This window comes from Protopterus annectens, chromosome 3.part1 (genome assembly GCF_019279795.1).
Source record: "Protopterus annectens isolate FY-2018-M chromosome 3.part1, PAN1.0, whole genome shotgun sequence".
NCBI classification, from domain to species: Eukaryota; Metazoa; Chordata; order Ceratodontiformes; family Protopteridae; genus Protopterus; species Protopterus annectens.
The window spans coordinates 626569601-626583097 of record NC_056732.1 but is presented as its reverse complement, the minus strand read 5'-3'; the positions used below and the strand labels follow the sequence as shown (position 1 = coordinate 626583097).

Genomic DNA, 13497 nt, shown 5'->3' with positions numbered 1-13497 from the left:
ACACTTACATACTTAACTTTCTTTTCTAATCTCTTATTTTACTTTTACACTCCCTAAACAGCAAAACCGCTGTTTAACAAGTGTAAAACAATTGCTTGTTCGATCTCACTCTTACTTTCACACAGGCATACAGGCACACACTCAGACACACACACATGCACACGCTTCTGTTTTTTTTTTTATCTTAAATTTCTTGTTTTCTTATTTTATGCTCGCTAAACAACAAAAGTGTTGCTTAGCTAGCGTAAAATAATGTTCACTGTTAGATTTCTTGGAGTGTGAGGTCATAGCCATTAACTATAAGAAAAAAATGATGCTAGCATAGGTCTCCACAGTATAGATTTTTGCAGAATGACCAGATTTCTGCCTCATAACTTGGGTCTGTCCTGATAAAATGCATGGTTTGCTGGCAAATGACTATGGACTTTGAGGCACAACATTTCCGGTTTGTGGGTTATAGGGTAAAGTTCTGAATAAATGGGATGCAGACTGTAAGGAAACACAATATCGCTGCAGATTTAGCACGTTATTATTCACGTTATTATGTTATTATGTTGTTATGAAGGGATTCACATCTAGATCAGGGGAGGGTATCGTGCCTCTTTACGCATCCCTCATCAGGCTCATAACTGACTACAATGCCCCTTTTGGGATGTACCTTACCAGACACCTGCAGCGACTGGAAAGACCCCAAAAGTACCTCACCAAGAGGATCAAAGGGCTCAAACAGATGCCATATGCTGCCCGGTTAAAGAAACTCCAGCTCTACTCAGTGGCATACCGCCTGCTCAGACACGATCTGTGCCTGACGTATAAAGCCATGTCCAACCCGGAATTAATGGACATGCTGCACCTCAGAAAATCCAAATCCCATCGAGGTACGCGCTCGAGAGACTTGAACCTCAGCACTGAAATAAATAGGACATGCTGGAGGGACAGATTCATAACCCAGAGGCTCCCTTCACTCTGGAATAAAATCCCAGTCCAGGTTAGGCAGAGTCCCTCATTGACTCTCTTCAAGAGGAATCTTGAAGAGTGGATGGGAGATCGTAGATTTACCCCGGGTATCACTTCTGTGTCACTGTTAGACAGAGGCACAGTATACTAACCTCGAAAAAGGGCATAGCAAAATTAATTTAAAATGGGTGGCGAAAGCCAAACACACTCTGGCTAGGCTTATAAATGCCCTAGGGCAGATAGCCTAGTATGAACCTATGAAACTATAAACCTATGAACCCCAGGGATTATCACTTGTTGACCATCTGTTTTGTTTTTTTTTCAACAAAACAGACATCAACATTTTGGAGTTTTGAACATTTTGACTGCTCCCATATAAAAATAGGTAGATAGAAATAAATAAATAAATATATATATATATACATATATATATACATATATATATATATATATATATATATATATATAGATAGATATAGATATATCTACACACACACACACACACACACACACACACACACACACACACACACACACACACACACACACACACACACACAAATATATATACATGACTTCCCTTCATTTGGGTTTTAGGTGAAGTAGTGATCAGGTGTCTTATTTCATCAGCTGTCTAGTTTGTTGAAAAGTTTTTTTTATAATAGAAGAAGATTGCAGTGAAGTACATTTCAAAGGTTTTATTAGAGAGTGTCATTAATGTAGTTTATAACATTGCGCATGCTTTGTGCAATTGCTTTTCATGCAGTTGCCCTGTTTCCAGATACGCAGCTAGAAGGTATCTGCATTATGAAGGTGCTGGCCTTTTCTAAGCAGTTGCAAGACTGTGGAATTGGTATATTCAAAGCCTCCAAAATGGGGGTGCAGAGTTCAAGTTTAAGTATATTTGAAGTACTTAAACCAAAGCACTGTTACAAGCTGACAAAGAATTATAGAAATTCTTCAAATTGCAAAAAGCTAAATGGCAGATATTAGTATTGATAAGTTTTTAGTAAGCATTTCAAACAGTCAAGTGTCAAAATCTAGCCAAGCCTGTCAGGCAGAGATTCCACATACAGGGCCCCTGGTAGACAATATAATGTGTGCAGATAAGTCAGGGTGGACCCTGGGAATCACAAGCATTACAACAGAGAACAAAGGGTACTCATAGGCTGTTATTAGTTGAGAATTTTCTTTAGGTAAGGGAAATCAGGCTGTGAAAGGTACTCTCTACCCTCCTTTATGCCTCACCAATATTCACTAACCTCAGGAAATCTGACTTAAACAAGCTGAAGTCCTGTTATAGCAAAATAACAAAATTTACTACTAACCTCTCTCACAGATCAAATCACTGCACAGCATTTCATAAACTTAATTGGATCGAACTACCTCATCTCCTGTCTTTCAACCAACATTCATTCATTCCATCTTATGCCACCCAGACTATTGTCCATCACTTAAGAAGTTAGTTCAGTCCTACTCAAACAGCAGACCACTAAGAGCCTCCAGCAAATTACTACTTACAGTAACTAAATCAAATAACCATCACAGCAATTCTCTTTTCTCTCGCCAAATATCCAAGTCCTGGAATTCAATACCTCAAATGATACTAAGCACTAGCAATACATGCAAATTTAAATCACTGCTTAAGGAACAACTAGCTAACTCCTGGCTGTGCTCCTACACTTACCCAGGTTGCTCCATTTTGTCCATCCCTGTTCTTTTAACCAAAATATCTTTTCACTTTTTATGTTCTAAGTTGCTATTTTCAGCGCCTATCAAATTTCACAGTGAAGATTTATTTTGTAGTGCTGGATAAACAGCATATGATACCTCAGTGACCATTCAAGCAAGACACATACTGCCAGCAGGATTTTCTTCATACAGCTGTGAGCTTTCATATGAGGCTATACAGTTGTGTCTGTGTTACCTGAATGTTGAAATATTTAGAAAAATATGAAAATTACTGTAATACAAATAAACAGTATACAAATAATATTCAATATCTATTTAGCTGCATTAAACAGAGGTCAAACATCATTGCAATTGTATTCACCATCATGTATGCTTTAAGATAAAACCAGATATCTTGTAAGTAGCATGGTTTTGGAATTATTAATAGAAATATGAACAAGGAATATCTGATGCCTAGAAGCTTCAGTAGGAGGTAACTGCAGAAAGGCCTGGAGGTGTACTTAGCTGTGAACCACCATAGAATCTTCAGGGAAGGAGAGATAGAAGTGTGTGTCATTGTCATAGTCATGCAGAAAAGCCTCTCAAGAACATGTGTTTTCAAAGTTTTCTCTACATTTGCAGTGAAACGGCATTTTACATGTTAAAAGTCAGCTTCATTCATTTTGTTATGATAGATCTAAAAGTGCTGAAAATGTACTGCGACATGAATCTCATATATCATCATCATAATAATCAAGCCCCTTTTTTACATTTTCTATATGGGGTCATGGTGTTGTGTCAACTGATGTCAGTTTATTGGTTCAGTGCTCCTCTCCTACCTTCTTCAGTGGTCATGTCTGACTGTTGCAGGTCTCTCATGCTTATCTCTTTCCTGGATATTCTTGTTTTCTCCTACCTTCTTCAGTGGTCATGTCTGACTGTTGCAGGTCTCTTATGCTTATCTCTTTCCTGGATATTCTTGTTTTCTCCTACCTTCTTCATAGGTTCATAGGTTCATACTAGGCTATCTGCCCGAGGGCATTTATAAGCCTAGCCCATAGTTTTGTGGCTTACGCCACCCCTTTAGTTTGGAGAAACTATGCCCATTATTTTGCTGTGCCTCTGTTGAGCAGTGACACTGAGGTAACCCCTGGGGTGTATCTGCGATCTCCCATCCATTGGTCAAGATTCCTCTTGAACAAGGCCAGCGAGGTGCTCTGCCTCACATAAACCGGGATTTTGTTCCACAGCATAGGGAGTCTTTGGATGATGAATCTATCCCTCCAGCATGTCCTATTAATAACCGTGTCGAGGTTTAAGTCTCCCGCCCTTGTGGCTCTGAGAGATCTAGATTTTTTGAGATGAAGCATGTTCATCAAATCTGGGTTTGACATGGCCTTGTATGTCAGGCATAGGTCACCTCTGAGCAAGCGGTAAGCAACTGAATATAACTGGAGTTCTTTCAGTCGGGCAGCATAAGACAGATTTTTGAGACCCTTTATCCTTTTGGTGAGGAACTTTGTGGCCTCTCCAGCTGCTGCAAGTGTCGGGTCAGATACATTCCGAATGGGGCATTGTACTCGATCATTGGTCTGATGAGTGATGAGTATAGGGAGACTATGACTTCCCTTGATCTAGATGTGAATCCCTTCATGATAAAGTGGGCAATGTAGAAGGTCTTCCTAACTACTTTAGCAATATGAGTGTCGAACGAAAGGCTACTGTCAACCTGGGTTCCCAGGTCCCTAATAACTTCTTCTGTGTTCAGGGGATTGCCACCTATATGGTAGCTAGGGGTAACCTTATTTTTCCTGAAGGGTATGACTATGCATTTCTTGGCATTTAACTTTAGGCCATGGCTCTGGCACCAGTTATCCGTTTCTGTGAGACCCTTCTGAAGGATATCTGTGTTGGATGTGTTTTCAACTACGGCGCCCAGTTTGCAGTCATCTGCAAACTTTGTCAGCCATAACCCTCCTGTGTTTGCTTGTACTTCAGAAAAGTAGATGCCAAACAAGAGTGGGCCCTGGACTGAGCCCTGTGGGACACCACTTGTGACAGGCTTTGAGTCTGACATGGCCAGCAACTCTGACCCTGTGGGTTCTGTCACTCAGCCAGTTTGCAACCCATCTTGTAATGTATGGGTTTACATTTAAGTTGATGAGTTTTTCAATGATACCCGAGTGAGGTATTGTATCAAAAGCCTTTGCCAGGTCTAGGTAGGCTGTATGGACTGCCTTTCCTCGTCAATGGCCTTGGTGACTGTTTCAAAAAGTCAACCAAGTTTAAAAGGCATGATCTGCCTTTGACAAAGCCAAACTGGGTTGGATCCAAAGTCTGCAAGTTCCTATGTCTTTATTTATGAGATCCATTATGATCCTCTCCATGGCTTTGCAGATAAGGCTTGTCAAGCTAATGGGATGGTAATTTCCAGGGTCGGTGGAGGCACCGCCTTTGTGGAGTGGGACCACAGTCGCTGCGCCACTCCTGGGTACGTATCCGGAGGTGAGACTAAGATTAAACAGCTGTCCTAACTGTGGGTTTAATTCCTCATTGAGTTCATGGAGCACACAGCCGGGGACACCATCAGGTCCCATGGATGCTGTATTCTTTGCCTTGGAGAGAGCAGTTCTCACCTGGGCGTTAGAGATGTTTGGGGGGCTACAATCATTTGGTATAGATATCTCTCCTTTAGGGGGGGAGGGGGGGAAGAAGTTTGCACTGAACCTGTCAGCCAGTATGTTGGCAATGTCTGTAGGATCAGTAATCTTCACATCATTTTGAACTAATTCTGAGCATATCTGGGAGTTTCCTCCTAGGTTTCTGACATAGCTAAAGAATGCCTTATGGTTGTCTTTAGAGTCCTTAGCTATTTTTTTCTCAAAATTAGCTGGTTAGAAGCAGCAACTAGTAATTCGTCGGCCATTTTGGGTCATTTCCTGTTTTTTCCAGCCCCCTGCTATAAAGCACGCGTTAGCGCGCTTTAGCGAGATTTAGCGCGATTTAGAGCGGAGCTTCAGTGGTCATTTCTGACTGTTGCAGGTCTCTCATGCTTATCTCTTTCCTGGATATTCTTGTTTTCTCCTGCCTTCTTCAATGGTCATGTCTGACTGTTGCAGGTTTCTCATGCTTATCTCTTTCCTGGATATTCTTGTTTTCTCCTACCTTCTTCAGTGGTCATGTCTGACTGTTGCAGGTTTCTCATGCTTATCTCTTTCCTGGATATTCTTGTTTTCTCCTACCTTCTTCAGTGGTCATGTCTGACTGTTGCAGGTTTCTCATGTTTATCTCTTTCCTGGATATTCTTGTTTTCTCCTACCTTCTTCAGTGGTCATGTCTGACTGCTGCAGGTTTCTCATGCTTATCTCTTTCCTGGATATTCTTGTTTTCTCCTACCTTCTTCAGTGGTCATGTCTGACTGTTGCAGGTCTCTCATGCTTATCTCTTTCCTGGATATTCTTGTTTTCTCCTACCTTCTTCAGTGGTCATGTCTGACTGCTGCAGGTTTCTCATGCTTATCTCTTTCCTGGATATTCTTGTTTTCTCCTACCTTCTTCAGTGGTCATGTCTGACTGTTGCAGGTTTCTCGTGTTTATCTCTTTCCTGGATATTCTTGTTTTCTCCTACCTTCTTCAGTGGTCATGTCTGACTGCTGCAGGTTTCTCATGCTTATCTCTTTCCTGGATATTCTTGTTTTCTCCTACCTTCTTCAATGGTCATGTCTGACTGTTGCAGGTCTCTCATGCTTATCTCTTTCCTGGATATTCTTGTTTTCTCCTACCTTCTTTCAGTCTCTCTCAAATCTTCACCAGATTGTCTTCTGCTCTCCTGCACAGGCCTGAACCTTTGTAATCTGTTCACGTCAACCTTCTCTGCAATTGTACTGCTTGGGGTTCTGCTTCGTTGTTCTCATTTCTTCGTCTATCCCACAGTCTGCATCTAACCACCCATCTCAGGAACTTCATTTCCATCACCTCACTTTACTGCCCAGGTTTCTGTACCTTACAGTGCTGGTCTCACAGCTCTTTTGCATACCTTACTTTTCAGGTTCCTTGGCATTCTAATGTCACACACTACTCCTGGCATTCTTTGCCAGTTGGCTGTAGCCCCTCAAATTATAGCTTTGGCCTCTTCATTCAGATTTCCCATTTAATTGAAGCAGATAACCTGTTCTACTGTTTTCCTTTGTATCTCAATTTTTAACTTCTTCTAATTTCCTCATTTGCTGCCATGACATCTTACCTGTTTGTACGCTTGTCTGTACTGTTGAATGGATCTCTGTTTTCTCTCCTTTCCTCCCTGTGAACAGTGGGGTCCCACATGGATGACCAACTTAAATTTGACCTGAATATTCAAAATTCCATATAAAAAACATCAAAAACCTGGAATGCTTTATGTATCAAAGATATTTTTCACCAACCTCTTCAGAGCTACACATGCTAGCCCATATCTCCTTTCTTTCTTCCATACTCTATGCTTCTCCCATTCCAAACACTCTACAAGCCAATCTAACATCAAAACTGGAACAGTGTTATAATAAAGTGGATATCAGCAAGGAAAAACGAACCACTGCAGCTAAAGAGTCTCCAGTTAAATTGTTGGTTAAAATGTTGAAAAACAAACCTTAGACTCTCCACGACCAAAAGTGAACTATAAAGATTTTATTGTGGTAAGCGCTTTCGCATATCTCCTGATACGCTTCCTCAGACCATCAATAAAGTGGATATGTTTGCAGCACATCAGCCAAACAGTTCCCATTAACCCACTGTACTAAGATCTTTAAACTGTCTCTAGCTACTACTCTATCACAAATATACTTGATTTCTCCAGGCACACAAAATCATATACTACCCCCTTAGCTTGTCCTGCTACTATTAATAACTGTCTACCTAACTGCCCCTTCACTCCTCCAAAAAACAACTCCTTATAATTCATAAACCCAAAAAGTCCATCAGATACTCACTATACTCAGACTTTGTAATCAAAGCTTGGGACAATGTCCCAATGGACATTAGACTCATACCTAGCACTCACTTCTTTAAACAATCACTAAGACTTTCTTGTCCAATGCTGTCCCTGTTCTCACATTACACTAGGCCAAAGCATCATCCTTTTCTTCTTCTGGTCATCCTCTCCTCTTTCTCTAACTCTGTTATTCTTTCTGCATTTTCCTGTCATCTTCCTATCATTCTCCGATCTTCTACACTGCCCACTACCCCTTCCATCTCTTTTTAGTAATGGTTCATCTGCAAAGCCTAATCTCATCTCTCTTTTGTAAACAAGCAAGCTCTCATATTACAAAAGTTGTAGAAACACAAGAATGTTAACCAGCCAGTTAAAGAAAACTGACAAAATGTATAAATGTAAATAATGTGCTGTTGTTTCTTCTGCCACCATTATTGTATTATGTAAATACTACACTGTTCTCGCTTTGGTCATCACCGAGCCGCTGCCAAAAATGGGTTCTATACCCAGTCTGGCTTTCCTGGTAAACTAATGAGAGATAACTATAAAGGTAGATTGATAGATATGGGTATAGTGGCATTCATTGAAATGAGGAAGCCTCGACCCATTCACAACAACAAACACATACTTCTGTGCATTCTCTGAGGTTATTCTTTGGACCATGCAAATTTTAAAGCAATGTTTTTACAGGTGGTAACCCCCTGCACCTCGCATGTGGGGGGCTGTGTACTTCACACTCCCTATTACTTATTTTTGTTTTTTTTGTCTGTTTGTTGACTGCCTTACTGTCCTGAGGAAACTCATGTACATTAAATGTTTTTGTTATTTCTTTTAATACAACTGTATAATAACAAACTGTCTTCATATGCGTAACCTTATAACTGTTTTGTAAAAATTGTTTGCTAAGTAGTTGAAATACTTATGTAAATTGTTTTTTTGTTTGTTTGTTTGTTTTTTCCACTGTTTTTGTGGACTCTATGTATAATTTTTTCTTGGAGCTTTTCTCCTCAAGCCTCTATTGAAAATGGACATATATCCAGTTAGACTAGCCTGGTCAACAAATGTAAAATAAAATAAAATAAAATAAATAAATTACTATTTATCAGAGCTCTTGTGATCACAAAATCCTCAAGGAAAGGGCATATTCTCTAGCCCCAGGGACCGTGCGATCTCGTACTAGTGTCAACCATCTGTTTTGACAATCAAAGTGCGCTGACAAAACAAAGGTCGATTTAAACTGTAATCGACTACATCCACTACACCTAATTTATATAGATATATTTAAATTATTATGCAAAAACATTGATAATTACGACATAAACTTCTGCTTCAACACCTTAATCAAATTACAAAAATCTTAAGAATTAAATGCTCTAAAAAGGACATCTAACGCTCTTCTTTTCCAATTGGTAAATTAAAAAAAAATAAAAAACTAACAGTAATACCACATAGGCAGATATTGTCTGAATAGGGATACAATTAGGGAAATGTTTTTATTAGTTGATATGTTTGGGTTATGATCAGAGGTAAGTGTAACAGTTAACACTGATAAATAAGAATGAACGGAGAACTTTGCTTCCCTGAAACACTTTACTCATGTGTGCTGACAACATCCTAACTCTGCCCTAACCCAAGTCTTACATATTATTTCCGACCTGCACCACCTTAACCTTAATCCAGATCCTTCCACCTAATCCCAACCTTCAGATTACCACATGCAAAAACAGTTCACTAACATTACCAATACACTAGACAATTGGACAGACTTCCTATACATACCATGCATGCACAACACTAAAACTATCCCATTTATATATATATATATATATATATATATATATATATATTTATTTTTTATTTGTAGTTTGTATATTGGGTTAGTCCAGCTATTCCAATGTTCACGTTTTTAGGGGAAAGCTGAGGTGGTATTCTTACTGACTAGGAGAAATTTGGTCATGGAACAGGGAACTTCCCTTACTCTTCTGTTTGAGTTTAACTACCAAAATTCTCTATTGCTATTTTTATTGAAATGTATCTGTATTGCTATTTTTACTGCATTGTATATCTTTGGAGCTTTTCTCCCAGGGCCTCTGCTGAAAAAGGGCAATAGCTCAGCCTGACACTCCTGGTCAACAAATATAAAATAAAATAAAATAAATAAATAATAAAATGAGTACCATGGAATCTACACCTGAGCTACCACTACCTCAGCAAAATAGACCCCCCCACACACACACACACAAATACTCAGACCTAAAATGCTGACTCTTTTAGAATATCCCCACATATCATCTGTAACACACACACCAACCACCTACTGTAAGCATTTGCACACCAAACCTTCAACATTCCATTTGATTATTTCAGCACTCAATAACTAGTGCTGCTGATGAAAAAACAGTTCTTGACTTTGTCATCAAAAACAGAAACCGACAAAATGACGTGTTACCTCTCACACACTCACACACACACATATACACACAGTAGATATATTATATGTGTGTGTGTGTGTGTGTGTGGGGGTCTATTTTGCTTGGTCAAAAGCCTATATACTTAGATGTTATTTTTGCAAGATGAAAATAACAAAAACTGAAATCTGGAACCGCACAGTTTTTCCCAGCGCAAGTAAACAGATACTACAGCATGTTTTTGTGAAGTTTTGGGCAAGTGTTTACTTACCCTGGGAAAAATGCATGGTTCGGGATTTTAGTTTTTGTTATTTTCATCTTGGGAAAATAACATTCCAGTATTTGGGCTTTCAAACATGCAAAAAAAAAAAAAAAAAAAAATATATATATATATATATATATAGATAGATAGATATGAAAAAACAAAACAAAAAATATATATATATAGATATGAATATATATATATATATAGCTATATAGGTATAGATATAAACATATATACAGACAGAGAGACACACATATGCAGCCTCTTGTGTGCTAGTGTGTACATGCATTTGTGTGTGATTACTATGCTCTTTTCCCAAATTTGACTTCCTAGAGTTGGATCTAAACCCCCAAACCCCACTGGATTTAAATGGATGAAAGTGGTGTAAGAAAGTAATTGTTTTCTATAATATTTATCCTGTTCCTCTGTCTTTTAGTAATGCACAGTAGCAAAATATGAGCCTCTGTTGCAAAGTCAGCTTATGAACACTGTGTAATTAACTGATTTTGTTCAAACTGCAATGGTATTTGTTAGACCTTCTAAGCTACCTAAATTTGAACATGCTGTATATATTATTACTGCAAATGAAAATCTTCCCATGAGTTCTTAGAACCAGATAATGTTGCTGAAATAGAAATAATCATGGGTAACATTTTTTGAATGCATGTAAATGTTTGATACCGCAAATTAATAGCATTGAAAATATTGTTATATGCAGTCTATGAGGTTTGATTTTACATATCAGAATTCTTCAGTTATGAAATAAACAAAGCACACACATGCGCACACACCCACACATGCGCACACACCCACACACAAGCAAGCAGACACACACACACACACACACACACACACACACACACACAAAACTCATATTTCTTTATCTACCTATATATGCATGCAGATTATTACTTCTGATGACCAAAAAGTATGCTCCATGTATTTTGACTTCAGAAGTTAAAACAATTAAACAACAACATACCTTTTCATTTAATTCTCCCTTCTCTTTAAACACAGCTGCTGTAAACTGATTTTGAAACATGGTGGTCACTGTGCTGAGAGTAGCCACTTTTGGGAATAACTTTCTGTGATGGTTAAATAAGGCAGACTGGCCTGACCAGAAACTTCTGTACACTACTTGAATTTGTAAATGAACTTTCAGAAGCAGTAAGGCTGCCATTGAAAGTAGTACATGCCCAAAATGGTATGCATCAGGACAAGAATGAAAACATTTCAGTAAAATATTTTCCAGTTTTTCAGAGATAAGATTCAGAATATTTCTGCTGCTGCAGGGAAGGATGACGTTTTTCTGTTTTCTTTTGCTGAAGGACTCATGCAGTTGCAATTCTTTGCTGAGCTTTTAGTGTTGACCCGCCCACTTTTACGTAACTGGATACATTGTGATGGAAGAAGTTCACTCCCAGAATACTTGTGAAAGGCAGCGTGTTGTAGGAAGGGAAATGAGTGGCCACTCTGAAGTGTTGATATGTAGTACCGTTTTTAAGGGTATGGATTTTGTTCAGTTCCATTTATACTGGAATTCAGCAGCTCCCAGTTTGCTTGTTTTTTACCACATATAGAAGAAGAAGAAAGCAATGCCATACCGTGACACATTCAGCTACAGGTTGCCTTGCCTGTTAACCCTCCTAAAATCACTGTACCTCATTAATCTTAGATGTCTGCAATCCTACACTATCAGTCATGCATTCTGTGAAATGCTTACATGAATACCATCTGTTTGCAGTCAAACTTGATTCAGACTGATGCTGTAAGATTGCTGCTAGATGCTAATAACAGTATTTATAATTTATTTACAATATCCAGCAATTTGTGTGTCTACCAAAAATCTAACTTGATAATGTTGAGAAGTGGAGTTTGGCGGAATGGTTAAGGTGTTTACCTCAAAGACATAAGATACAGGATTTGATTCTTAATAAGCATGGCTAGACTTTAAAAAAAGAGCCTACATCATCTGCCTTGTAATTATCTATGAACTATGAACATATCTAATCCTATGCAAATGATCTGTTTAATTATATTCTTATATACCTGTCCCTCCCCAAATACTGCACCAAGCCAGTTTCTCTTTGGGGTGGAAGTAATTTATATGTCTGCCTGTGCGAGATTTAAACAACATTTTTAAAATAATTTCTTTATCCCCTTCTTCACATGCTGTCATTCAGATTTAAGCTTGACCACAAACTATTTATAGGTTCCTGTAAAAGTAAGTTTGTTTGCCACATCTAGACTCTTTCTAAACCAGGCCAGAAAGTAACTAAACAAGAATCAAATGCATGATAGCTACTGTCTTACAAAACATGTGCAAACAGTTTAAGATATATAGCATATTAAGTACATTACATGTCCTTTGTAAACAAATATGTCGCTGATGCAAGCATTATAAGAAATAAGAAAGTATGAACTTTTCCAATTTCAAGAGGAACATTGATGAATTGCATTACTTTCACGGGGAACACATAAAATACTCAAATTAAGCTTAGTCTCTGCAAACAAAATGGAGGCAGTTGATATAACTAGGTAAAATTTAAATTCCTTCTCTAGAAATAAATATTCTTTTAAATTCTATTAGTACTCCCACTTTGGTTTCTCGGGTGAGACAACACTTTGTACTGGATATTTAATGCTATGGGATCAGTTCATTCACTGATTTATGTCTGCCCACTGTAATTTCTTGCCTAGTTAAGAATTTATGCAAAGCTACAGTGCTATTTCGGGGTGGGGGGGCTGAAGGTTAACCATATCTGTAATCACTAAAAGTCCCATGGAAAGTAAAGTAGGACAAATGTAGTATTTATCTCAATTTAAGCCACTGGATGATGAAGTGGTTAGTTCTACATTGTGTCATCTCCAACATCTGGGCTCATTTCTGGCTTCCAGAAGTTGTGTTGCTGGAAATGGAGTTTGCATGTCCTCACTGAGTTATTCTATGTTATTTCTGGATACTCTTTTTTTCCCCTTCTCAAGATACATGAATTGACTGTCATCAATTGTACCCATGTTTTTATTATGCAGCCAGATCCCTTCTTCTCAGCATCCCCTCCTGTAAATGTATCACTCAACAGGACTAAAATGAAATAGAAAAATAGATAGGTAGAGAAAAGGACAGACTGACGGACAGATATGCAGAATGACAGATAGCTACAGACAGATTAGATAGAAAGCTAGATGTAGGTTTGATAGCTACATAGCTAGATAGATAGACATACATGG

General features: G+C 38.5%; 1 protein-coding gene across 1 annotated transcript in view; it reads right to left on the bottom strand.

Annotated features, from left to right (window-relative positions):
* Positions 1-11604, bottom strand: part of LOC122798226 (glyoxylate/hydroxypyruvate reductase B-like) — a 250870-nt gene extending 239266 nt beyond the window's left edge. The window contains exon 1 of the mRNA XM_044066998.1: positions 11249-11604. Coding sequence (XP_043922933.1) covers positions 11249-11446 — 198 coding nt within the window. The 5' untranslated portion in view covers positions 11447-11604. The remainder of the gene's footprint in view (positions 1-11248) is intronic.
* Between the last annotated feature and the right edge of the window lie 1893 nt (positions 11605-13497).